This window comes from Vulpes lagopus, chromosome 4 (assembly GCF_018345385.1).
Source record: "Vulpes lagopus strain Blue_001 chromosome 4, ASM1834538v1, whole genome shotgun sequence".
NCBI lineage: Eukaryota > Metazoa > Chordata > Mammalia > Carnivora > Canidae > Vulpes > Vulpes lagopus.
The window spans coordinates 28364118-28391691 of NC_054827.1; the positions used below are offsets into that span (position 1 = coordinate 28364118).

A 27574-nucleotide genomic window follows, 5' to 3' on the forward strand; every position below is an offset into this window, starting at 1 on the left:
GGCTGCCCCGAGCTCCCGGGACGCTCCTGCCAGTCTCCTGAGTAGGTCGTGGGACGCTTCTCGGACTCGGCTAGCACGAGGCCAGCCCCGAGTCACCTGTGCAGGAAAGCTGAGAACACGGTAAGCGAGCGGCGACCCGGGTGCCTTTAATCAGGTGCCCCTGCTTGGTAGACGGAGCAGGATGGTCATTTGCCCGTAAAAATGTCCAGCAGGCTACTGAATTCCAAAATCGGAGAACCCAACTCCAAATTCGGAGAACGCAACTAGAATTGGATTTAGAACCCAGCCTGCAGGGAGCTGATAAGCCTAGGGAGGTAATGCAAGACCTTGGCAGAGCCAGGGCTAGGGTGAGGCAAGTGAGGCATCCGGGGCTCAAGGTAGGAGACGCTGACTGGGCCATGGTAAGTGCGGGGCACCCTTGCAGGAACCTAGAGTCATTGCTGCCCTAGGCCTGCCTCACAGTACCCCTGGCCCTGAGAGGTCAGTTCCAGTGCCAAGCACCTCAATTAACTTCTCTACAGAAACTGGTTAATAATATTATCAATTTCAAGAAACACCGAAAACAGAGGAAAAGCTCGATAAATTGGTTATCATCACAGAAGGCAAATTCTGTTCATCATAGACACTATTGGTAGAAAGGAAGACAGTCCAGAGTAAAAGATATTTGCAGTAGACTTATCTAAGAAAGAATTTATATCCAGGATGTAGCCAAGAATGCCTATAATTCAATAAGAAAGAATCAAAACAGTGACCTAATAAGAATCTCCCCTGGGGGGCCCCTCGGGGGCTCAGTCCGTTAAGCATCTGCCTTTGGGCTCAGGTGATGATCCTAGAGTTCTGGGATCCAGTCCTGCATCAGGCTCCCTACTCAGTGTGGAGTCTGCTTCTCCCTCTACCCCTCACCCTGCTTGTGCTCCCTCTTTTTCTCTCACTTTCTTTCTCTGTATCTCAAATAAATAAATAAAATCTTAAAAAAAAAATCTCCTCTGGGGAGGAAGGAACTAAAGACTTACCAAGACTTATCAAGGAAGACTCTGAAGCCAGTAAGTATGTGAAAAGATGCTTAACTACTTTTGTCATCAGAGAAATGCAGATTAACACAACACTTATATACTACTACACATCTGCCCATCCCCAAATTAGCATGGAACCACAAAAGATCTGGAATAGCCAAAGTAATCTTGAGAAGAGCAAAACTGGTGGTATTGCAATCCCAGATTTCAAGATATAAAAGCTAGAGTAATCAAAACAGTATGGTACTAGCATAAAAATAGCCACATACGTGAATGGAACAGGATAAAGAGCCCACGAAAGAAAGTTGTTACAATAAATGGTGTTAGGAAAACTGGACAGCTACCTACAAAACAATGAAACTGGACCACTTTCTTACACTATACACAAAAATAAACTCAAAATGGATTAAAGACCTAAATATGAGACCCAAAACCATAAAACTCCTGAAAGAAAACATAAGCAGCAATCTCTTGGACATTGCCCTTAGCAACATATTTATGGGTATGTCTCCTGAGGCAAGGGAAACAAAAGCAGAAAATAAACAATTGGGACCACGTCAAAAAAAAAAGCTTTTACTAGCAGAGGAAACCATCAATGAAGCAAAAAGGCAACCTAGTGAATGTAGAAGATATTTGCAAATGATATGCCAATAAGGGATTAATATACAAAATATATAAAGAACTTACACAACTCAATACCAAAATAACAATCCAATTAAAAAAGTGGGCAGAGAGGGACACCTGGGTGGCTCAGTGGTTGAGTGTCTGCCTTCGGCTTGGGTCGTGATCCCGGAGTCTTGGGATCGAGTCCTGTGTTGGGCTCCTTGCAGGGAGCCTGCTTCTCCCTCTGCCTGTGTCTCTGCCTCTCTCTCTCATATATAAATTTTAAAAGTATTTAAAAATAAGTAAATAATAAATAAATAAATAAAAAGTGGGTAGAGGACCTGAATAGACAGTTTTGCAAAAAAGATATCCAAATGGCCCAGCAGCCCAGGTGGCTCAGAGGTTTAGCGCTGCCTTTAGCCCAGGGCCTGATCCTGGAGATTTGGGATTGAGTCCCATGTCAGGCTCCGTGCATGGAGCCTGCTTCTCCCTCCGCCTGTGCCTCTGCCTCTCTCTCTCTCTCTCTCTCTCTCTCCCCCCCGTCTGGTCTGTGTGTCTCTCATGAACAGATAAATACAAATTTTTAAAAAAAGAACGTATTTTAAGATATCCAAGTGGCCAACATGAAAAAAATTGCACACATGAAAAAATGTTCAACATCACTAACCACTAGGGAAATAAAAACTGAAACCACAATGAGATATCACCTCACACCAGTAAGAAAGGCCAGTATCAAAAAGACACAAAATGACAGGTGTTGGTCAGGATGTAGAGAAAAAAGACCCACTGTGCACTGCTGATGGGAATGCAAACTGGTGCAGCCACTATTGAAAATGGTATGAAGTTTCCTCAAAAACTTAAAAAATAAAACTGCCATGTAATCCAGTAATTACACTTCTTAGTATTTATCTGAAGAAAATGAAATGCTAACTCAAAAAAGATATATAGTTGACCCTTGAACAAGGGGCATGCCAACCCTCCTCAATACATATGTGGTATATGTATTATATATTGTATTCTTACTATAAACTAAACTAGAAAAAATGTTAAAAATCCTGAGGAAAATACACTTATAGTACTATATTTATTGAAAAAGCACATATAAGTGGATTCCCACAATTCAAACCCATGTTGTTGAAGGGTCAATGGTATGCATCCCCACATTCATTGCAGCATTATTTACAACACCCAAGGATATGGTAAGAACCTAAATATCTATCAATTGATGAATGAATAAGAATATATATATATATATATATATATGTATTAGTAAAAGGAAGTATATATGAAGAAATGAAAATGGAATATTATTCAGTCATTATTTAAAAATGAAATCTTGCCATTTGTGACAATGGGAATGGACCTACAGGGGATTATGCAAAGTGAAATAAGGCCAAGAAGGACAAATATCATATGATCTCACTTACATGTGAAATCTTAAAAACAAAAACAAGGGCCCAGGGTGGTTTAATCAATTACGTGTCTGAATCTTGGTTTCTGCTCAAGTCATGATCTCATAGGTCATAAGATAGAAAGCCCACACTAAGCACTGCATTGGGCTCCATGCTCAGTGGGGAATCTGCTTGAAGATTCTCTCCCCCGCTCAAATAAATAAATCTTAAAAATAATAAAAAACTAAAACAGAAAGGCAACAGAGCTCATAGAAGCAGAGAACAGAATGTTTGGGGGAGGGGGAGAAATGAGTGAAAGCAGTCAAAAGGTACAAACCTGTAGTTACAAAAATATCGGCGGTGGGGGGAGGCTAGGAGGCTCAGTCTGTTAAGCATCCAACTCTTGATTTCAGCTCAGGTCATGATCTCAGGGTCCTGAGATTAAGCCCTTGGCTCCTTGCTCAGCACTGCATCTGCTTGAGATTCTCTCTCTCTCTTCCCCTGCCCCCACTTGCACCCTCTCTCTCTCTCTCTCTCAATCAATAAATAAATAAATAAATAAATAAATAAATAAACTTTTAAAAAACAAGTCATAGCAGGCAGCCCAGGTGACTCAGTGGTTTAGTGCCACCTTCAGCCCAGGGCATGATCCTGGAGTCCCGGGATGGAGTCCCATGTCAGGCTCCCTGCATGGAGCCTGCTTCTCCCTCTGCCTTGTGTCTCTGCCTCTCTCCCCCTCTCTCTCTCTCTCTCTGTGTCTCTCTCATGAATAAATAAATAAAATCTTAAAAAAACAAAAACAAGTCAAAGGGACGCCTGGGTGGCTCAGTGGTTGAGCTTCTCCCTCTGCCTATGTCTCTGCCTCTCTATATCTGCTTCTCCCTCTGCCTATGTCTCTGCCTCTCTATATCTCTCATGAGTAAATAAATAAAATCTCTTTTGAAAAAGTCATAGGGATATAATGTGCACATGGTGATTATAGTTAAAAATAAAAGTATGTATTTCATATTTGAAAGTTGCTAAGAAAGCAGATCTTTAACATTCTTGTTAGAAAAAAATTGTTAATTCTATAGTGACAGAGGATAACTAGACTTACTGTGGTAATCCTCTTGCAATATACAGATATAAATCATTATTTTGTACTACTGAAACTAATATATGTCAATTATAAATCAGTTTTAAAAATTATTCAGGGACACCTGGGTCTGGTTAGGCATCTGCCTTCAGCTCAGGTCATGATCCTGAGGTCCAGGGATTGAACCCCGCATCAGGCTCCCTGCTCAACGGGAAGCCTGCTTCTCCCTCTCCTCCCCACTTCTGCTTTCTGTCAATATATCTGTCTCTCTCTCTCTCTTTCTCCCAAATAAATAAGTAAAATCTTTTTAAAAAAAATAAAAAATAAAAAGTTATTCATTGGATTTATCTGTTGGTGGTGAGCAGGGAAGTGGTGTTCTTCTAAATCAAACTGAAAAATGTATCACTTTCCCTTCTTAAAACAGTTTGGGGAGTGCAGTGTGGTGTACCTGGTGAGTACTGTCTAGCTTTTGGGTTCTACCACATTATTATTATTTCTTAAGAAGCTTCCTCCATTTATTTTTTTAAGTAATCTCTGCACCCAGGGTAGGGCTGACCACACTATTGAGCCAACCAGGCACTCCTCTCCCACATTATTTTAAACTTGATTTTCTTAACATAAAAGAGCATGTGTGTGTGTGATATGCCTGCCCTCTAGGTCTTTAAGCCCGGGAAACCAAGTAGGTGAGTGAGAACAATCAAAAATTTTTATGAAGCAATGTAAACTATGCATTTAACACACCTCTGGTCCTCATTTACCTCCATTTTTCAAATGGGATAGTTTGCTAAAGGGTGACTTGCTCAAGGATACTTAGTAAATAGCAATTGGTTTTTAGTGTTGTTTTAAAAATATTTTTATTTATTTACTCATGAGAGACACACAGATTGAGGCACAGACATAGGCAGAGGGAAAAGCAGGCTCCCTGCAGAGACTCGATCCCAGGACCCAGAGATCACAACCTGAGCCAAAGGTAGATGCTCAACCACTGAGCCACCCAGGTGCCCCGCAATTGGTTTTTATAACCTGAATTTGGCTTCAAAAACCACTGCCAAATAAATGGTTTCCAACAGGGTATTGTCTTTTCTTTCCTTCCTTCTTTTTAGAGAGAAACAGCAGAGGGGAGGGGCAGAGGGAGAGAAAAAGAGCAATCCTCAAGCAGACTCCCCACTGATCAAGGAGCCCAAGTAGGGGCTGGATCCCGGGACCCTAATAACCTGAGTCAAATCAAGGCCAAGGCCTGAGTGAGCCACCCAGGCATACCTCCAGCAGAGTGGTTTCCACCTGCATGCAGCAAAATTACATGACTTATGATATAATTATTATAATGTGATATGCAAATGAAGTGCCCACCGTTATTCTGAGAGTGTGCCTTTTTTTTATTCTTTCGGCATTAAACTGGTCTTTAGAAAAACAGTGTGAGCTAATAAAGGTTTTCTTTTTCCCCTCAAAATAAAATTGAGGAAAACCTGTTAGCCTTCCCATTTTTTTCTTATTTTATTATTATCTAAATCCATGAGTTTCAAAGGTCAAGACCCAATGCCACAGCAAACGGCTGGCGGGGTTTAAGCGAGGGGAAGTGAGGGCGGGAGCGGGGTCTCCCTGGTGAAGCCGCGGCGGAGCGCGGGCCACGGAGTAAACCCAGCGCAGCTCCTGCCGCTAGGCGGCGCTACGGCCGGCGGACGGCGCTCCCCCCCCCTCCCCCACGGAGCGCTCCGGGCCGGGGCCGGGGTCGGCGGCCAGGACACCCCGCAGGGGCGCTCTTAGACCGCGCTCTGGAGCAGGACGCGCCCAGAGCCCTCGGCCTCCGCGCGCCACGACTCGGCCGACTCCTGCGCGGGGTGGCAGGGCGCCGCTGGCCGGGTGGGGCGTCCGTCCCCGGGCGACACCGGGACCGCGCGGCGGGGCGGGCGGCGGTGCAGGCGTGAGTCACGCCACCGCGGGGCGCTGTGCACGCCGGACCCGTGCGCACTCTCGCGATAGGCGAGACTAGGCTTCCGGAGGGGGTTTTCCGGAAGGAGCATGGCTGCCGCGGAGACCTGGCCGGGCTTCGCACGCTGAGCCGCCGGCGCCATGCAGTCCGATGACGTGAGTCTCCCGCGTGCCTGCCACCTGCGTTCTCCTGCCTTAGGACTCAGGAGCCACCTACTGAGCTGGCGCGTTAGCCTCGTGTGGCTCCGGATCCGAGGCCCCCGGGACGCCGCTTTCCGAACGTGGGGCTCTCACGTGTCCGCCCGGGCTCTCCGGCCGGCGGGCGGCCCGAGGGGGTGGGGGGCCGCAGCACGGGCGCTTCGGCCCTCGGGGTCCAAGCCCAGCCAGGAAGCGCTTGGCCTCGCGTGTCCCTGGACGTGGGAGGGGCGGCTGGGGGCGGCGGGGGGGGGGTGCGGCCGCGTTGAGACCTCAGGTTTAAGGATCCCTTTCTTCCACGTGTGCGTTGCCTTTAAATCTGCTTTTCCCGTCTTTGGTCTTTCTTTACATTTGTTGCATTGTCCGCCTGCCCAAGTCATAATTTTTGGAAGCATCCTCGATCCTCATTTATTTAGTTACGTGTATGCGAAATACAAAAGTGCTTACGGTGTGCCAGGTACTGTGGTAATTACTGGAGATTTTTATTAGTTTTTAATAAGCCTGACAAAAGACCTCTGCTTTCCTGCAGCGCTCTAGTGCAGAAGGCAGACGGTGGGTAGACACGGGACCAAACTGAAAGCCGTTGTACTGTGTGCTAATTGTGTGAGAGGGACCCAGCTAAGCAGGTGAAGCAGAGTGATTGGAGACCACTTCAGACACAGCTGAAGGTTCGAGGGGAAGGTTTCCCTGAATAGGAGATATTTGAGCTGAGATCTGAAACAGGAGAATGAACCCTCATTGAGGGGCTTTGGGGCAGAAAAGGGGGGGAAAATCCATGCAGTAAGAACAGTGAAGTGCAAAGATCTGGACGTAAGAGAGATGGAATATATTAAAGAATACCGATGTTAGCCTTAGGGATTGAGGGGACAGAGAGGTAATGAAGTTGGGGTTGCTTGCAGGACAAGGTCATATAGAGGCTTCTAAGGAGTGTTGTTAGGGCTGCTGATGGGAAACGACCTCTGACATTTTGGGGAAAGTTGTCCAGTTATTTGAAGGAAAGAAAGAATGAAAGCAGGGAGACTAGAGTATGATGAAAGTAGTTTCCACCGACGTAGTGATGGTGGAGAAGAAAAGAAGTGGGTGGATCTGAGGTCTGTATTTTCTGTGTAACCAAAAAGACTATATGATCCCCTCGATGAAGAGGGAAAGGGAAAAATCCAAGGGTTTTTGGATTTGAATAGTTCAGTGGTGGTTTCCTCTGTGGAGATGGGGTAGGAAACGGGTGTGTTGAGAGGTGTGGAACCGAGACCTTCCTTTGGATATGTTAATGTGGGAGACGCCTTTCTGACATCCTGGTAGAGATTTCAGGTTGGCAGTTGGTTGTAAATACTAGTCTGCCCAGGAGAGAAGTTTGACCAGTTGTCAATTTGGGAGTCACCTACTTACAGCCACAAGCCAGAATGAGCTATTGTCCGAGTTTCATTTCTTCTTACCTTCTTGTCATCCCCCACCAAACACACATACTATAAAATTTCCAAAATGTTATTTTATGTGTTTACCTTTATTTACGTTTTAGGCTTTGACTTCTTTAAAGCCTTTCCCAGTTCCTCAGGGCAGCCCACTCAAAAGCTCTTAAAACTTCTTTTGTGGCACTTAGACTGCTGCTTTGTTTACATTTCCTTCTCCCTAAGTAGATAAAACTGTTTAAGGACTATCCCTTCCTTTATTCAACTAACACTTGAGTGCCTCCTCTGCTCGTGGCTTAGGGATGTTAGTGTATTAATATAAATCTACAATCAATGCTGAAAGAGTAAGGAACACATTAGTTAGTAGAAGATAGCAGTAGATTATTTTTTTTTGCCCAGATGAGACCAAATTATACTATCTGTATCCCCAATCTAGTATTCTGCGGTGGATAATGAACATATTAAGTAATAAAGGAAAGTTACAAAATATATATGACATTTAATTTTTGTTAAAAATATAGGCATAGTGATTGGTGGAATGTACGTGCATAGAAGAAAATTGAAAACATTTACAAAATTCTAAATCCTTGGGTAATGGGGTATGATTATTGCCAATTTGTATTCTTTTCTGCAAGAATCTGCATAAAAAGAAAAGTGAGACTTTTACAAAGCATTTCTTCCTCTTCTCATTCTTCAAAGACCCAAGGAGACTTCTTCAGTAACCAGGGCATTGCCCAGGGCATTGTTTTCTTCAGTTAATACCCTCATCTGTTGAGTCAGAGCAATTGAAATGGATTTTACTTTGTCTTGCAGGTTATCTGGGATACATTAGGAAATAAGCAGTTTTGTTCTTTCAAAATAAGGTGAGTCTAGATTTGCAAGGTGGGCAAAGATTCCTTCAGTTGCCCTCCTGGTAACCCATCTTACAACTTTTGCTCTTTTCCTCCTGTTCTAGAACTAAGACTCAAAGTTTTTGCAGAAATGAATACAGCCTGACTGGACTGTGTAACCGGTCGTCTTGTCCCCTGGCAAACAGTCAGTATGCCACTATCAAAGAGGAGAAAGGTGACTCCTTAGTTTTAACTTCCATGGGAACTAGTCAACAGCTTTTAAAAGGATGTTCTTTAGTCTCTCTGTAAATAATATTAATGGTATTTACTTTATCTTGCAGGACAGTGCTACTTGTATATGAAGGTTATAGAGCGAGCAGCTTTTCCTAGGCGTCTCTGGGAACGGGTAAGACTTAGGAGATAAAATCACAATGACCTTAATCGGTAGCAAAATGCCCATGTTTTTCTCTTTTCTTTGACCATAGCTGGAGTAAACTTTTAATTAAGGTTTACTTGTTTGTGAGAGAGAGAACAAGGTGGGAGGCAGAGGGAGAAGCAGACTCCTCACTGAGCACAGAGCCTGACACAGGGCTGGATCCCAGGACCCTGAGATCATGACTTGGGCCAAAATCAAGAGTCAAATGCTTCACCTACTGAGCAACACAGGTGCCCCTGTATTAAAGTTTTGAAGCCAACCTCGTTAGGGCATATGGGTATCATAGCAGTGGAGACCCGGTCATTTACCCTTACTCTTTTTTTTTTTTTAAGGTTTTATTTATTTATTTTGAAAGAACACACACACACACACAAGCAGGAGGAGCTACAGAGGGAGAGGGAGGTCAGGCTTCCCACTGAACAGGGAGTCCTACTCAGGGCTCCATCCCCAGGCCCCAGGATCATAGCTGAGTCAGGCAGGTGCTTAACCAACTGAGCCACCCAGGTGCCCCCATTTACCCTTACTCTTTAAGCTTGCTTTTTCTGTTTGATAGGTCCGGCTTCATAAAAACTATGAGAGAGCACTGGAACAAATAGATGAAAATCTAATTTACTGGCCCCGTTTCATTCGACACAAGTGTAAGCAAAGATTCACCAAGATCACCCAGTACCTAATTCGAATTAGAAAACTTACACTAAAGCGACAGTAAGTAAGCGATCATTCATTTATTATATTTATTTTCTTAAGTCTTTTTCCTTGGGTCACATTAGGAAGATGAGAGATTATGAAACCTTTAGTAATGCTTCTTATTAAATCCAATTTTGGGTAACCTTTTATGAGATGCTGACAAGAAGAAAGTTTACCTCTGGTTAAAATTGTGCCCTTTGATGTTCCAGGACTTAAAAAGCAGTAGAGTAGAACTTGATGATCTCCTCCCTGTCTAAAAAGCAGCTTCAGGAAATTTTCTCCCTGACAGAATCCTAAAATTAGGGTATTGACAATGACCTAAAAAATGTGAATAAATAGGGATCCCTGGGTGGCGCAGCGGTTTGGCGCCTGCCTTTGGCCCAGGGCGTGATCCTGGAGACCCGGGATCGAGTCCCACATCGGGCTCCCGGTGCATGGAGCCTGCTTCTCCCTCTGCCTGTGTCTCTGCCTCTCTCTCTCTCTGTGACTATCATAAATAAATAAAAAAAATGTTAAAAAAAAAAAAAAAAAAAAAAAAAAAAAAAAAAATGTGAATAAATAAAATTTAAGAACTTTACTCTGGGTTCACTGAAAACTAATTTTTAAAAGTGTTATGAAATCCACAAAATTAATTGAATATCTTCCTAAGGAGTGATGGGTCCTAATAGTTTTTCATTGGGACCTGCAGAGAAAGCTAAAGATGGCAGTCTTCTACAGAAAATTCCTTTTCTTTGTTATCTGAAGCATTAATCTTAGCATAGTGAATGCCCTCAGAAGTCTCAGAATGCCTTAAGAAACAAAAAATAAAATACACATTAAAATATGTGTAAAAATGACTTTGTACCATTAAATACCTAGGAAATTGTTAAGTATATAGTTATCTATATACATCTATAGTTATATAGAAGTATATAGTCTTGGCTATATTGAGCCAAGCCCTACAAAATCAACTCCAATCCTTCTTTCTTCTCATTTTTTTTTTAAAAAGGAACACACCGAATGTGCACTTGGGTTTTCTGATAATTTTTATTTTCCGTAGGAGGAAACTTGTTCCCTTGAGTAAGAAGGTGGAGCGGAGGGAGAAAAGAAGAGAGGTAACTTACCATTCTGGGACTCATAGCTTCTGTATTTCCATTGAGGTTGGGGTTGTGTAGGTAAGGATCATGAGAAAGAGTCAGTCACCATTGTCTATGAACTGTTGGGGCCTTGAGTAATGGTTCCCTAATGGATAGTAGTATTAGTTGTATAAGATATCAGATATTCACATTTTAAGATTATGACTTTCAGAGCAGATTAAAATAAGGGTTCTTGGGCATGTATATAATGGAGAACAGAGAAATCCCTTGTCTGAAATTCTTCATGTTAAATGTTTCAGAAGTCAGAACTTCGGTTTGTTGCCGATCTCATACGTTGTATACTCCATTCAGGAGGGTTTGAGCATCCTTTTTTTTTTTTATGCCCATGGTAAAAACTCTAATTCCCATCCTCTATTTCCCATCTCCCCACTGAGCACCACTCTGGTAACAGTTTTCTATAGTTAAGAGTTTGTTTCCTGATTTGTATTTTTTTTTCTGTTCTTTTGTTTCTTAAATTCCACATATGAGTGAAATCCTATGGTATTTGTCTTTCTCTGATTTACTTCACTTAGCAGGTTACATTCTAGCTCTATCCATCTCTTTGCAAATGGCAAGATTTCTTGTTTTTTTTTTTTTTTTTATGGCTGAGTAATTATATATATATACACACACACACACACACGCACACATACACCACTTCTGTATCCATTTATCAATCAGTGGACATTTTGGCTATTGTAAATAATGCTGCAATAAACAGAGGGATGTGTGTATACTTTTGATTAGTGTTTTGTTATTTTTTTGGGTAAATAGCCAATAGTGCAATGCCTGGCTCTTAGGGTAGTTAGGGTAGTTCTATTTTTAACTTTCTGAGGCATCTTCATACTGTTTTCTGAAGTGGCTGCACCAGTTTGCATTGTCACCAACAATGCAAGAGGGTTTCATTTGTTTCACATTCTCACCCACGTTTGTTTTCATCTGTTACTGATTCTAGCCATTCTGACAGGTATGAAGTGATACCTCATTGTAGTTTTGATTTAGATTTCCCTGATGATGAGTGATTTTGAGCATCTTTTCATGTGTCTTGTGGCCATCTAGATGTCTTCTTTGAAGAAATGTCTGTTCATGCCTTCTCCCCATTTTTACATTGGATTATTTGTGTTTTGGGAGCTGAGTTATATCAGTTCTTAGATAATAATCCTTTATCAGATATATCATTTGCAAATACTTTCTCCCATTTTGTATGTTGCCTTTTAGTTTTGTCAGTTGTTTCCTTTGTTGTACAGAAACTTTCTTTTTTGTTATAGTCTCAGTAGTTTGTTTTTATTTCCATTGCCTCAGGAGACATATCTAGAAAAATGTTGCTATGGGCAGTGTCAGATTACTGCCTGTGTTCTCTTCAAGGATTTTTATGGTTTGGGGTCTCATATTTAGGTCTTTAATCCATTTTGCATTTATTTTTGTGTTTGGTGAAAGAAAGTCCAATTTCATTCTTTTGCCAGTGGCTGTCCAGTTTTCTCAACATTATTTATTGGGCTTTTTCCCATTGTATATTCATTCCTCCCTTGTCAAAGATTAATTGACCATGTAATTGTGAATTTATTTCTAGGTTTTCTGTTCTATTCCATTGATTTATATCTATTTTTATGCTAGTACTATACTGTTTTAATTACTACCGCTTAGTAGTAGAACTTGAAATCAGGATACCTCCAGTTTTGTTTTTCTTTTTCAAGATTGTTTTACCTACTCGAGGTCATTTGTGGTTCCCTACAGATTTTAGGATTGTTTGTTCTAGTTCTGTGAAAAATGCTCTTGGTATTTTGATAGAGATTGCATTTAATGTGTAGCTTGCTTTGGGAACTATGGGCATTTTAACAGTATTTGCTCTTCCATGAGCATGGAATGTCTTTCCACTTTTTTGCATCGTCTTGAATTTCTTTCATTACTGTTTTGTGGTTTACAGAATTCAGGTCTTTCACCTCTTTGGTTAAGTTTATCCTTGATATTTTGTTTTTGATGCAGTTGAAAATGGGATTGTTGTATTTCACTTTCTGCTGCTTATTTACGAATGAAGCAGGTTTCTGCACATTGATTTTGCAACTTTTCTGAATTCATTTATCAATTCTAGCAGTTTTCTGATGGAGTCTTTATGGTTTTCTATATATATTATCATGTCATCTGCATAGAGTAAGAATTTTGCTTCTTCCCTACCCATTGGATGTCTTTTATTTCTTTGTGTTGTCTAATTCCTGTGACTAGGACTTCCAGTACTATGTTGAATGAAAGTGGTGTGGACAATCCTTGCCTTGTTCCTGATCTTAGGGGGAAAACCCTCAGGTTTTTCCCCACTGAGGAAGATGTTTGCTGTAGGTTTTTCATATATGTTGAGGTATGTTCCCTCTAGACCTACTTTGCAGGTTTCTTATCAAGAATGGATGTTGTACTTTGTCAAATTCTTGTTCTATATGTATTGAAATAATTATATGGTCTTTATCCTTTCTCTGAATGATGTGATGTGTCATGTTGTTTTGTGAGTATTGAACTACTCTACCCTTGCATGCTCAGAATAAATCCCACTTGATCATGGTATGTAATTTTTTTAATATAGTTAGATTCAGTTTGCTGATACTTTGTTGAGGATTTTTACATCTATATTCATGAGATTGGCCTCTAGTTCTCTTTTTTTGTAGTGTCTATATCTGGTTTTGGTATTAAGGTAATACTGACCTCATAGAATGAATTTGGAAATTTTCCTTCCTCTTGTGTTTTTGGAATAGTTTGAGAAGAATGGGTATTAACCTTTAAATGTTTGGTAGAACAAGCCTATGAAGCCATCTGTTCTTGGACTTTTGTTTTTGGGGAGCGTTTTGATTACTCATTCAATTCCATTGCTGGCTATTGGTCTATTCAAATTTTGTTTTCTCCTGCTTTAGTTTTGGTAGGTTATATGTTTCTAGAAATTTATCCATTTGAACTAAGTTGTCCAAATGTTGACATACAGATTTTCATAATATTCTGTTACATTGTTTGTATTTGTGTGGTGTTGGTTGTTATTTCTCCTCTTTCATTAGTAATTTTATTTGGGTCCTCAGGGTTTGAGCATTCTAATCAGATACACTAGTAGCTCTCTAGTGAAATATAAGGTTCAGACTAGATGGAATTTCAAAAACTTTTTAAGTAGCCTTATGTCATTTCAGGTCACATTAGGCCAGTAAATTGAGTTTTTTGGATTTTAAAATTGCTTATAAGGAATTGATTGGGGTGGTTTCTTTGAAGTAAACTGGGCAGCTTTGTTACCAGATTAATCAGTAGTGTTGGGAATACCATGGAAAATCTAGTTGGAAAACTCCAGCCTTTGTCAATAGAGCTGTCTGCCCGTCCACCTCACTGGTACCTCATTCAAGTTGACTTTTCTTTTGCTTTTCAAGACCCTGGAATTAGCTTTCCTACAAGTTCGGATTTTCATTTATTCTAGGTGTCTGCTATGCATACTTCCCCTCTGCCAACATACATTTCCCTGATCATTTGTCATGTCCTCTCAAGAAATAGCTTTAATAATTTAGTGCTTTTGTTCCTATTAATCACATAGAGTTCCAGACTTCAAATCTATTACAGCATTGGTCTCCACAAACTGTTGTGATCCCTTACCCACCAAAGGAATTTTTGAACATATACTGCCCAGCATATTTTTTATGTTACTTACTATTCATGTGTACTTGCACTAATAGGTGTATTTTAACTGACATATCTATTATTGATGAAATGAAGGTCTAGGTCTTTGCTGAGAAGGAATTCTTTTTGATTGCTCTCATAACTGATAGATTCCTCAGAGATACATGAAGAAGTACGTTGCTGATTGTTTGCATTAAGTAGTGGCTCTTCATTTTTCATCCTTCATCAGCAGTTATGCAGAGGTTTTTATTCAGATATAGGTAGTGAGTATGCTTTTTCCCTGATGGCTACACAGGTGGTCTTACAAGCCTTTCAGAGGAAATTAAGTTTTTCTGCTTTTAGCAAATAAGTTTGAAGCCTTCTGAGAAATGTAGACTTGGAAGATTTTTAAATGGGTTGGAAAATTGTGGTACCAGAATATTTTGAGTGTCTGATTGCTGCTTTTACGGGAGACGCATGTTTTCACAATGTTACTTTTTAGGTGTAATCACACTTTTCTTTTTAAGACATTCTATTCACAGAATAAATTTTTTTTCAAAAAACATTTTAAACTCTTAAAATACTGCTTTTCTCTTGAAAGAATGGAGTATTTTTTAAAACTTGTGTTGTTACATACTACTGACAGTCCTTTGTCATCTTGGAAAATTTGGAACATTTTTCTTTTTGTGAAAAATGCATGATTCTTTAAGTCGTACAACTCTTTTTAAGTACTAAACCACTAAATAGCATACTTTTATAACCATCCCTATGGTATTGCAAACTATTCAGTAGCCTCTATAAATCCCCTTAAGCAAACATTAACTGCCAAATGCTGTAATCATCTGAATAAAGTGAGATCCCCACTTACAGACTCTGTGTAGTATTTTTCAAATATAACATTTAATTTTTAAAGAAGAAATATGTAACAATTTTCACTATTTTCTGCCGGCATCTCAGTGGATTGCCCTTGAGGTGCGAGCACCTAATTTAGAGAACAGTGCAAACCAGCATGATAGACTTTTAACTGATCATGTGTCCCCAGTCTCCCTGTGATTTATCTTGTACAGTTATTCAAACAAACTTTCAGTATGTAAGACTTCAGAATCTTTTATGATCTTCACTATTAAATGAATGCAGTCTTGGGCTAGAAAGTAGATTTAGATTAGATTCTTATGTTTTGGTTTTGGGTGGTCCAGGTTGATTCCATATATCATTTTGGATGTGATCACTGGAGGAAGAAAAAAAATTTTTTTTTTTGAGGAAGAAATTTTTAATCTATTTTTGTCACATGGAATCTAACACGGTTTTAGAAGAAGTATGAGTAAAGGTCTCTATTTTCCTTTCTCAGCTTTTAAAATCTAGTTCAGAATTGCTCATTTTCTAAGACACTTAAATGTAGAGCTACATGCTTTGTGCATCTATGAAAGGCTTTGTTAGAACTTCATTTAGAATGCTATTTATAAAACAATTGGAGTTTTTAAAAATTAAAAGGTTCTCAAGGTTTGGGAGAGAAAGCAGAAATATATCTGGCTGGAGAGGCACAAGTTCTAGTGATAGCAAGAGTAGGGGGAAAGTAGTTTTTTAAAATAAAAACCTGACGGTTTCTTCTTCTAGGCTGAAAAATGAGTATCAATATGAAATAAATGGGTTTACTCAAATCTTTCGTTACAGGAAAAGGCATTAATAGCTGCACAGCTGGATAATGCTATTGAAAAGGAATTGTTGGAGAGATTGAAACAAGATACGGTGAGAAAGCTAAGAACTTTGGGGTGTAAACTTTATTTTTTAGATCAGTAATATGCTAGGAACTAGTGGGAAATGTGTTTTATTTTCAAAGATGCTGGGAAGATCTTTGATTTTTTGTTCCTGAAATAAAACATATATAGGCTCTGGCTTCCCCACTTTAGTTCATTGACACAAACCTATAAAGTGCTCTGGTCACCCTTGATGCTCCATTTAGTGTAAGAGACCTTTCCCTTTGCACCATATTGCCAACTTGTGTCCCCAGTACAACAGTTCCAGATCTCTGTATAAAAGGCATGCAGTTTTGATCCTTCTGCACCCTAATCTTCTAAGACTTTTTAAAAACTAATGTTGGGCAGCCTGGGTGGCTCAGCGGTTTAGCGCCACCTTCAGCCCAGGGTGTGATCCTGGAGACCCAGGATCGAGTCCCATGTTGGGTTCCCTACATGGAGCCTGCTTCTCCCTCTGCCTCTCTGTGTCTCATGAATAAATAAAATCTTTAAAAAAAAAAATAGAAATGTCATTTACAAGACAAAAATGAATAAAACTTTCCTTATTACTTCTTTCTGTCAGCGAATTTACATTTGTTCCAAGCCATGGGTTTTATAAACTAAGTTTCAAGTGACTCTTCATGGAAGCTACTTGTTTGATTTTAACCAGTGATTATTTAAAATGGGCTTTTAAGATATTGTCAGCTCTAGGCTTGATATTAATACAGAAATACTACTACTTATCAAATCAAGTATTCTCATTTAATCACTGGGGAAAAAATAATATGCTTATTGGACAGTGGATTTCACATGTACGATTGAGAGGTCATTAAAGCTGGTGTGTATCTTTGTTCTTCAGTATGGCGACATCTACAACTTCCCCATTCATGCCTTTGATAAAGCCCTGGAACAGCAGGAGGCAGAGAGTGACTCTTCAGATTCTGAGGAAAAAGATGAAGATGAAGAAGTAAGCCTTGTTTGTTCGTTTTGCTTCATCAAACGGTAGTCTTGTAAAACTAGATCTCTTTACATGAACTTGGGAGACAATATCATTTCGTTCCCCTAACCAAAAATTCTTTGGTCGGTTTTCTTTATCATGAGGTTAATAACTCTGTTCAGCCAATAAGCTGTTTACACATTGACAATTTAATCGTATTTACTGGGATTCTGAAATTTTTCTTGCAAGGAGACCAATGAAGAATCTTCATCAGCTAAAGGAACTTACTGAAATTTTTTTTTTTTTTTTTTTTAGGAACTTACTGAAATTTATACAGGATTTCATTTCACTATTAATACAGGGGAGGTACTTGAGCGATAGTATTTTTAGGAAAAGGTCAGATTTAGCAGGTAGTTGCTTAATCACATGGTATGCTCACATAGGCATACAGATGGTACTTTTTCCTAGTAGTAACCCTTTTCAATATTTGAAATTAATAGTTTTAATTAAATATACAGAATTGTTTGTAAAGCCCTATTTGTATACTGATTTTTTTTAAATAAGGATGTTTTACCTCATTAAAAGAAATTGATAACCCTAAAATGTTTTTAATTTAGAAGTATTAAAACTTGGAAATAAGTAGATTTTGGTTGAGCCTAGTAAGTAGACTGAATCTGTTATACACTTACTCATCAAGAAGCATAAGCTGAATTTTCATTCTGTATTTTGAACGTACCAATTTTTATTTTAGGATGTGGGAAAAAGAGAGTTTGTGGAAGACGATGAGGTGGATGAAAGTGACATAAGTGATTTTGAGGTGAGATTAATGGGCAGAAAAATTGTCCTTGGCCTTCAGGAAAAAGGTGGTTTCTGAATACAGAGCCAGATAAATTCTCTGGTTCTAAATTGAGAAGACAATGAGAGGAGTTTGAGGATGAATCTAGAATTTTCTTTTTTTTCCATCCCCATATCAGGATATGGATAAATTGGATGCCAGCAGTGACGAAGATCAGGATGATAAATCCTCCAGTGAGGAAGAAGAAAAGGTCCTTAATGCAAAACATAAAGGCAAAACACCCTTGAAAGGACACCTGCAGAGAAAACGAGCCTATGTAGAGATAGAGTATGAGCAGGAGACAGAGCCTGTGGCCAAGGCCAAAACTATGTGACTTGAGACATTTATAAGCAGGACTGAACATTTTCATCATCCTCTTTCTTCTACCATGAACATGTAAACACCTCCAGTTTTTGCTCTTTCATATGGTATTCAACACAATATTTGTGTTTTTAATATTTATGCTACTTCTGTGGGGCAAGAAATCTGGGAGGGAGCGGAGGAGGCCTTGAGTTGTGAACACAGTATTTTTATAGCGTTGGCATATGCTTTGAAGTAACAGCTTGAGCCCAAAAAGCTTAACAGATGAATTTGTGGGTGTAAATATTTCTAAGTTTTAAATGCTATACACCCGTTTCCTTGGCATCCTCCCCCCCCCCCCAACTTTATTTAGAAATATCTTCATTTTTTTTGCCTTGTTCCCCTTTCCCTACTTCTATGGAAGGGACTAAAACAAAAAGGTCTAAGCTACAGTGTTTAGTGAAAATACCTTTTTTCTTAAATAATTCCATTTACACAGTAGGAACAAGAAGAAAAAGCCTTCCAGTTTTAGGTTCCGTTGTAGGATGTGCCTTCAGAAACCTGCTGCACTTTTCGGATACAGTTCACCACCTTGCTGTCTTCACAGCTTTGGAGAATTTTGACCAGGAGATCCTGAAATATGAAACCAAATAGACTTTGGGTTTTATTTTTAATTGATACTTTTTCTTTTACCTTGGTACTACTTTCTTGGTACCACACTCAAAAGAAAAAAAAAATGAGATTAGAGAGCAGTCTGTGGAACAGGTGTACTGTGTTGGTGTGCATGGAAATGTCCTGCTGGCTGGTGAAGATGGCTGGTAAGAAGCCCGTTAATACCAGCCAATGCAAATCAGATTGGATCCAGCTCGTGAAAACTGCCTGAGATGAAAGAGCCAACACGAAGTAATTTGAATAAACTGATTAAAAAAAACCAAACTATTTCTAAATATTTTTACGCTGTTTTTTAACTTTAAATTGAAAATTTCTAAAGAGAAATGAGGCAGTGGTTTATTAAATGTCTATAAATACACACATATAGCTATTATATGCTCTGGTTTTGAGAAGTTAACTTTGTGGAATATGAAACTAAAGGAAAAATCTCCATGTGAATAAGTAAGAGTATGTAAAAATATAGTTGCCCAGAAAAACTGGAAACACTTCTGGGATCTGAATCACTCTACTTGTGTTGTTATTTTTTGGTGGCTTGTAGTTCATTATTTCATCATTTAAAAAAAATTCAGAGACTGAAACAGTCCTTTTTAATAAACTCAATCTTTTGCCCATTTTCTACCCTCACCCCAGAGACCTCTCCTGATCCTCTTGCTTTTTGGTCTAAATAGTGCTGAGTAGCTTTAAAAGAAGAATGAGATGTTAATCACCCTTTATTGGGGGCTAGCAGTCTCCAAAGTGGAGCCCTAAACCCTGTGTTTTTTTCCACAGAGTAGGTGAGGCATGTGAACTGTAGTCAGAGGAACTGCTCAAGACCCAGGTTGCAGACTCACCTTCACCTGTCCTTGAGAACAGTGGTCCAGGAGAATCAGGCACTCGGTGGCCTCCTCTAGTAAGGCGCTCTTTACAGGCTCAGGTGTAAGGTTTGGATCCCTCGCTACATCACATATCAGTTTCAGGAGCGCCTTCAATAAGACCACAAGTCTACAGGGAACTCTGGAATCAAGAAAAAGTTATGTTCATACTCTATCTAAATCAGGATATTAACAAAGATTTCAAAAGGCCATCAAAGTTGTAAAGCCCTCCCTTCCTAAATGAAGGAACTGAGGGAAATGACTCAACAACCAGGGAGCCAGAAGCAGAACTAGACACCAGACACCAGGTTTAGTCACTTCGAGACCCCCTGTTTTCTGCAGCACAGTGTGTGCCCGTGAACACTCGGCCTGCCTAGGAACACCCTACTCCCCTCCAGAAGTGTGGTTCTATTGTAAGGAAATAATCCCTCCTGGAAAGGGAGAAGTAGAATCTCTCCTTACCAGGGGCTTATACTTTGGGCCAGAGAAGAGGAAATGGTCCATAGTCCCTTAACTGTTACAGTCTTAGGCCTAAAAGTTAAAGAGAGAAATAAGCTTGGGTTCTGGGACCTCACTGTCAATTAGAATTTTCTGTCATTTAGTTCCAGATCCTAGCTTACCATCAGTTAAGCCCAGCCTATTAACTTCAACTTACTAGCCTTTCTGAAAGTTTTTATCTTGATAAAAATTGTTCTGGGCATACCTGCCTGCAGTTTTACCTGGGCCATGCATATTGCATGAGAAGTTTTAGGGTTTCCAGTATCTTCAATCTAGCCTCTTCCTCCGGTCCATCATAAACCTCCAGATAACCAATAATGATCCGCTCCAGTCTCTTTAAGTGCCGGACAGTTAGAATCCCCAACCTAAAAAGCAAAGAGAAATGTGCATCGAGGAGATGAACTTGAAGAGTAGGCCGGGCCAGACCAGTGGCCCAGGCACTCACCTCTTCACAAACGCTGGGAGGTTTCGGGCATAGGTCCTGCGAAGGAGAAGGCGGTGCTCTGGCTCCATGTGGGTCAGAATCAACTGCAGCACCTCATCACAGTGTGTGGTGGGCCGACCTGCACCTCCCTTCCATTGCAGGGCTTTCTCCAGGATGGGGAATAAATCCAGCAGACACAGGAGCACAGCCTGGGAGGTAGTAATAAAAAAGACCTGTTCATTTGCATTCACACTCACTGATTGGGCTAGCAACTTTATATACATGTCTCACAATAAAACTCCTCCATAAAGTCTGAGGTGGTCTTTGTGTCCAGTTTGACCACCTTCTGTGAGGTTTCAATGTCTAGGCACTCCCTTCTAGCTCTCTTGGGATCTTTGCTTTTTCTCTTAGTTTTGTTTTAAAGCCATCATCTAAAGAGTCCTAAACTTTTTGGCTGTCAATACCTGGATTCTCGGCTTAATACCTAAATTGATATTTAAAGAAATGTGGCAGGGGGGACAGAAGAAGGGAAGACAGGCATAAAAAAGGTTATTTCTACCTCTGATTTTATAACTTGTTTCTTCTGTCTTCAGAATGTTCTTTCTGTTACTAAAGAACTGTTCATCCTTCCAAGATCACCTCCTTCCCAAATTCTCCTAAAACCATCCCACCACCACCAAACTGGTTAGCCACCTTTTGCTGGACACCCACTGCACTCTACACAAACCTCTTTTTTTTAATTTTTTTTTTTATTTATTTATGATAGTCACAGAGAGATAGAGAGGCAGAGACACAGGCAGAGGGAGAAGCAGGCTCCATGCACCGGGAGCCCGACGTGGGATTCGATCCCAGGTCTCCAGGATCGCGCCCTGGGCCAAAGGCAGGTGCCAAACCGCTGCGCCACCCAGGGATCCCCTACACAAACCTCTTAATAGATATTTCACACTGTGCTGTAGACATGTAGAAATACTCATTTATTTTTTTAAGTTGAGTCCATTTATTTTTAATTATTATTTGAGAGAGCACGCACCAGAGAGCACAAGGGGAGAGGGAGGGACTGAGGGAGAGGGAGAATCAGACTACCCACCGAGCAGGGAGCCTGAGCCTAACACGGGCCTGGATTCCAGGACCCCGGGATCATGACTTGAGCCAAAGGCAGTCAGCCAACTGAGCCACCCAGGTGCCCCAAATATTTATTTACATGTCTTCCTAAAGGGTTTCTTAAAGCCAGAAACCCTGTCTGACCCATTCATTCTTGGAACCCACATGGTTCCTCAGACAGTAGGTATCCAGTATCTCTCGGGTGAAAGCACTGTAATATCCAACATAAAAGGAGTTTCAAGAGTGTGTTGATACAAAGCAACAGAGAAGGACATTTAATAAAAATAGAACTTTTCAGACAAAGCTTTTCTCAAGTGATAGAGAACTGGCCTAGATGAAGACCAAACACTAGCTTTACTGTGGAGACTCAGAAATGTGAATGCCCGCTTAGTATTAAGACATTTTCACTAGTCATTTGCTACTTTATTTTCAAGTTGGCAATGACTTGGTCATCACCCTCACTTTCCAAGAGAGGAAAATGTGTCTCAACTATCCTTATTCACATAATACCACCTTCTACTCAAGTTTGGGAACTTAGATTCGCAGTTATAAACAAAACTTAAAATTACCTGAATGAGGTTGTACTCTGGTGTGTACAGGTGGTTGAAAAGGGCATGATATACGACCTGGGCTCTGTTATACTGGAGCAAATCAGCAGCTGGCTGCAAGCAGAAAAATTACCCAATTAAGTTTCCCAAGGTTGCCAAATTGTTGATAATTTTTGAAACTATGGATACACAATTATACCATAAGATTCATTATGCCCCTCTCTACTTCTATGTGTATTTTTAAAGCTCCATTATACACAGTTTAAAGAAAAAAAGTTTCCTTGAGTAATATAATAGCTTGCACACTGAGCATAATCCTTTTCAGTTTCTGATTTTTTTGCTCCTTGAAAATCAACTGTTAATCAAGGTCTGGTTATTCAGTTTGACATGCAGGTGTCCTACATACGTTACTTAAGAGGTACAATCTACTAGGTTGGCAGAAGGAAAATATAAAGAAAAAAATATATGTAAGTGATTTTTGTCACGTAACAGCGTAACAGGAAGCTAATAAGAGGTATAAAAAGGCAACACTAAAACAGTGTTATGCTGGTGTGTTAAAATAGTGTGTTATGCTGGTGACTCAATCTGTCCCATCAACACAGATGACAGGTTGCTTACCACATTAAGCACAATGTGATGGAGGCAGCGTACACCCAGGATTTTGTTCTCGGTTTGATAGTCATCTGAGATGAGCAGTGACGGGGGAAGTACCATTTCCAGATGTTGGCTAAGCCAGGGTCGGGTGACCTGTTGTAGACTCCATGAAAAAACATGTTTCGTGGCAGGGTTATTCTTCCAGGATTCCCTAAATGGAAATGTGAAACCACATTAAGTAGTGACATGTTAACTAGCAAAGCAAATCAACCTCTTCAAGTGAAAGAATATTTTCTTGCTCTTGTAAAGAATATAGCACACAAAATTCTTGATATTATACAGTTTAAGATTTAGATCAAAATAACTTACAGAACTTGCACCAAAAGAACAAAAACAAACAAACAAAAAGTAACCTGACACTAAGTACATTGAACAATCAATCACCCAGGGCTCTGGGCCTAAAGCTTATCCAGTGAGAAGGAACTGTTTACAATCCGAGCTTGTAAAGAATCGGAGGTGATGGGGTGGGTGGTTACAGTGAAGATTTGTTAAGAAGGGAGAGGGGAGTAAAGGAAATGCCTTCAGTACTAGTCACTATAACAAGGGAGCAAGTGGGGCAGCCCAGGGCCTGATCCTGGAGACCTGGGATGGAGTCCCACGTTGGGGTCCCTGCATGGAGCCTGCTTCTCCCTCTGCCTGCATCTCTTTCTCTCAAGAATAGATAAACAAAATCTTTTTAAAAAAAGGGGGGGGGGGGAGCAAGTGAATCAATATCTGAAGAAAAGCAATTTACAGCTTATTAAGTGGGTTTTTCATTACACTTTACTCAACCTTCAGAATAACTGTGTAAGAGGAGATAATATCTTTTCATTACCAAAAAAAAAAAAAAACAAAACAAAACAAACAGGTTCAAAGAGGCTCTCTGACATGGTCTGACTCAGAAGCAATAAAATGAAGTGCCAAGTCACCTCAAAACTCCAGGCTCCTGGTAAAGTGACAGTTGTGTGCACATTTTTCTATCTCCTGTTACAAATATATAAAGTAGCAAGTGGAACTCACAAAGAACACTTTAGCTGAGAGCAATCTAAAGGGCTTTCTTTCATCCCAAACTGGCTTCCAGATCTAATCAACCGTATCTAATACCTAGTGATGAGTTTCAAGATCCCTAAGTTTAAAATCAAACCCTACGTTTAAATCCTCTCCAAATCCCCATCGTCACCTAACTTAAGAAACTTGAGTCTAGGGATCCCTGGGTGGCGCAGCAGTTTAGCGCCTGCCTTTGGCCTGGGGCGTGATCCTGGAGACGGGGGATCGAATCCCACGTCGGGCTCCCGGTGCATGGAGCCTGCTTCTCCCTCTGCCTGTGTCTCTGCCTCTCTCTCTCTCTCTCTCTCTCTCTCTGTGACTATCATAAAGAAATAAAAATTAAAAAAAAAAAAAAAAAGAAAGAAACTTGAGCCTAAAGACATGGGACAGAACTCCAAAGGGCTAGAAGGAGCGCTAGGAAGTGGGGGCCTGAAGGCCTGGGCTCTAATGTTGAATTCGCCAAAATCTAATAATGCCATTTATAGCAAATCACAACCCTCCCGGGCCTTAAGAGATCTGCTAATATCACACCACCTTTACCTTATCGTTGGAGGAACTCAGGTCCTTCGAGCCCTAAACATTCTAAGATGTTAGGCTGAAGCCCAGAGGTCGTGGTCCTTTGTCAAGAATACTCACTTATTCAAATCGCGTTTGAGAAGCTCCATCACTACCGTGAACCGCCCTTTCTCGTCTTCATGTTCTCCGTGCAGAAATCCTGCCACGGACGCACACGGAGTAACCCGAAGGAGTTCGGAGAGCACCTCTCCAGCAACCTCACGGGACCTCGGGCTGGTCCACGGGTGCTCCAGACTGTGCGTGAGCGCGAAAACATAGATGGGTGCTGCCAAGTGACGCAGGCCTGCCTTCCACGCAGGGCCAACCAACGAAGACTGGGCCGCCTCCATTCTCCCCAATAGTTTAAGAAACAGTAACCCGACCGCGGCCGCCTTCTCGGCCACGTCGCAGTCCGCGCGACGTCTGCCCTCCTGCTCCCTGGGCGGGGCTGCATACTTCTCCAGGGCTTTTGCCACCTGCCCCAGCACCTCGGGCATTCCGCGGCGCCACGTGCCGCCCCCCTCCAACAGCTGGTCACACTCCGTGGCTTCCATCAGAGCGCTCAGGTCCTCAAGCGCCGCACTCCTGGCCTTGGCCCGTCGGGACTCCTGGCTGGTGAGACGGTGCACGATCTGAGACAAGGCCTGCCCGAGGGCGGAGGGAGGCCGCTCTCCTTCCCGCGGGCTCTCGGGCTCCATTGCTCAGCCCGCGGCAGCGACGAGCTGGCCTCCTCCAGGGAGCCGAGATGGGAGGCTGGCGCGGCCCGCCCGACAACAAAGGTCACCCGGAGGCTGGAATCCTCCCAAGGAACACCTAGAAAACCAAGTAGGACGGCAAGACTAGGAGGGCGGGGCGCGGGGTCGCGAGTCTAACCCGCAGGAGAGGCCAGTCTGTGCAAAGGAAGGGGAACGGAGCCTCTCTGGGAGTAAGAGGATCTCAGACTCCCAACGGTAGATAACTTACCCTTGCCCTTCTGAAGATTAAAAACAAAACAACCCTAAAGCTCTAAGAAATAAAGCCCTAAGGCGAGACGCAAACACCTCCACCGGCGCCTCACAACCCGCCTGCACCGCGTACGCATCGGGATCCGGACCCAGCTCGCCTCGCTGCCGCAAGGCACCAAGCTAGCTTCCGCCAGTGCCCAGGCAACACTTCGTCATTTCACGACCCGCTGTCGTAAAGCAGCAGAGATCCAGGTTCCCCTCCAAAAAAGGTGGAGTTTGGGAGTAAAAATTTGCATAGACGCATCCTCTCGCTAGTTTTATATCTTCTTCACTTATTAAGGTAGAAACACACGACGCGGTATCGAAGATACTTTAAAAGCATGCAGAATTTTACTGTTAAGACTGAATATGTAAGGACTAAGTCTGTCACCCTCTTCAAAAAGTGTGTGGTACACACCCGGGTTTCCTTAACAGACGCAGGCGCGCGATCCTTTTGTAGTTCATAAGCGTGATGATTGGGTGTTCACGCCGTTGTGTGACATGTGCCTCCCTCAAACCTTGTTACGACGCGGCACATTACCCGTCTGACGTGAACTCGGAGGATCTTTTTCGCTCTTCCCGTACCTCAGAACGTTAGCTCGTCGTCGGCCTCCGCTGTGGGCGCGCGGCTGCGCGGCCTTCCCGGCCTGGGTGCCGGGTGCCGGGCGCAGCTCTCGCTCGGGAGGCCCGTGGGCTGGGGGAGGTCGGCGTCGCGTGGGGTCTGGCCCGGGGCGGAGGAGGGGCGGTGCCCTCGGGTGCTGCCGCGCGCGCTGCGGGGTCTGGGCGGCAGGCGGCGCCCCGAGCGAGCCGGGAGCCGCGGCGGGTTCAAGCGCCGGGCCCGCCGCCCTTTGTCCGTCTCGGGTTCGGTCCCGACGGAGTAGGCGGGGGGAGGAGCCTGTCCGAGCGCGTGTGTGGCCGCGTCCGCACGGCCGGTCGCCTCGCCGCGCCGCGGGTCCCCGGGAGTGGAGGTCTGTCCATGCTGTCCGGGTGGCCCCGGGTCCCCAGCGGAGGGTGGTGGTGCCCTCGCCCCTGACCTCCTGCACCTTCCGCGCGCGTGTCCTAGGAGCGCGGGGGGGGAGAACCTCACCGGTGCCAAGGCGAGGGCGGGAGCGCGGAGAGGTGGGCGTGGGGCCGGCTGGGGGGGGGGGGGTCGCCGAGAAGGGGGCGCCCTCGGGGGGCAGCCTCGCGGCTGGGGCTGAGTCCGCTCTGCGGTCGGGCCTGGGGACGCTGCGCCCCCCACAGGTCAGAGGGCGCTCTGCAGGGAGTTCCCGACCTGGGCGCTGGGGGCGGGGCCACGGTGCGGTCTCCTCCCCAGGGGGTGACTGTATGGCCGGAGAAGACCTCGTGTGACCTTGTCCCACGTGGCAGAGGGCGCTGCTTGCGGGCAACCTCCCTCCGCGTCTCTTGCTCCCTCACTTGCTCGCCCGCTGGGTGCCCTGGGTGCCCTGGGAGAGCACTTCCTAATCTCTCTGTACCTTCTATTTTCTTTTTTTAAAGGACTTTATCCATCTACTCATGAGAGACACAGAGAGGGGCAGGCTCCCCGCAGGGAGCCCGATGCGGGACTCGATCCCAGGACCCCGGGATCACGCCCACGCCCTGAGCCGACGCCGACGCGCAGCCGCCGAGCCACCCAGGTGCCCCTCTGCGCCTTAACTTCTTTAACGGTGACGTGTGAGGAATGAGAGTCCCTACTTCTTAGGATTGTTATGAAAAATAAAGGAGCCAAGTATGCGTCAGCAGCTTAGAGCGGTGTTAATTTACGTTTCCTCTTTTGCGGGAACTTTGCGGTTAGGACCCTGCCTCTCTGCCTCCTCCATCTGGCCTTGCCTTCTCTGACCAATTGGTGGCACTCATGACTTTCTAAGCAATTTCAAACATTGATCAAAAAATCAGGGGTTCCTCCCGAGGGACTTCTCCCACGCTACAGTGGGTGCGGGGAGCAGGATGCCCGCCCACAGACCGTGATTGTGCCCTCCTGTGTGGGAGCCTGTCTTCCCTGCGCCTCGCACCCTTTGCGCCAAGTGGATCTGCCATCTCACTCCCTTGTGAGCGAGGCGCTTGTACTGCAGAGGTCTCCCCCCTGCGCCCCGAGTTCCCTGAGGCCAGACCACGTCTTTATCCCCAGTGCCTGGCACGATTTAGCCATGCAGTAGAAGTCTGTG

The 27574-nt window shown here is 42.9% G+C and overlaps 3 protein-coding genes and 1 non-coding gene across 6 annotated transcripts; 2 read left to right on the top strand and 2 right to left on the bottom strand.

Annotated features, from left to right (window-relative positions):
• The first annotated feature begins 6019 nt into the window (after nt 1-6019).
• Nucleotides 6020-19269, top strand: MAK16 (MAK16 homolog). The gene is made up of 10 exons (XM_041752606.1): nt 6020-6167; nt 8426-8475; nt 8568-8677; nt 8784-8848; nt 9432-9583; nt 10605-10659; nt 15964-16038; nt 16885-16992; nt 17714-17779; nt 17937-19269. The coding sequence occupies exons 1-10, from the start codon at nt 6153-6155 to the stop codon at nt 18129-18131; spliced, it is 891 nt and encodes a 296-aa protein (XP_041608540.1). The 5' UTR covers nt 6020-6152; the 3' UTR covers nt 18132-19269.
• TTI2 (TELO2 interacting protein 2) lies at nt 16769-25942 on the bottom strand. Of its 3 annotated transcripts, none has more exons than XR_005987350.1 (8): nt 24508-25942; nt 22810-22996; nt 22213-22305; nt 20564-20751; nt 20340-20483; nt 19600-19762; nt 18567-18730; nt 16769-16966 (listed from the first exon to the last, which is right to left on the bottom strand). XR_005987350.1 is itself a non-coding variant. In XM_041752604.1 (8 exons), the coding sequence occupies exons 2-8, from the start codon at nt 25122-25124 to the stop codon at nt 18626-18628; spliced, it is 1497 nt and encodes a 498-aa protein (XP_041608538.1). In that variant the 5' UTR covers nt 25125-25239; nt 25390-25927; the 3' UTR covers nt 18596-18625. The 3 variants fall into 3 exon arrangements, 2 of the variants coding, with proteins under 2 accessions (XP_041608538.1, XP_041608539.1); XM_041752604.1 differs by lacking the exon at nt 16769-16966 and having other exon boundaries at nt 18596-18730; nt 24508-25239; nt 25390-25927; XM_041752605.1 differs by lacking the exon at nt 16769-16966 and having other exon boundaries at nt 18596-18730; nt 24508-25038; nt 25390-25924.
• LOC121490294 lies at nt 25858-25960 on the top strand. The gene has a single exon (XR_005987614.1). It is a non-coding gene; the product is annotated as a small nucleolar RNA U13 (small nucleolar RNA).
• A 35-nt stretch (nt 25961-25995) lies between these two features.
• Nucleotides 25996-27106, bottom strand: LOC121488693 (acidic proline-rich protein PRP33-like). Its single transcript, XM_041751037.1, has 2 exons — nt 26908-27106; nt 25996-26377 (listed from the first exon to the last, which is right to left on the bottom strand). Exons 1-2 carry the CDS (start codon nt 26916-26918, stop codon nt 25996-25998), a joined length of 393 nt encoding a protein of 130 aa, XP_041606971.1. The 5' UTR covers nt 26919-27106.
• Nucleotides 27107-27574: the final 468 nt, after the last annotated feature.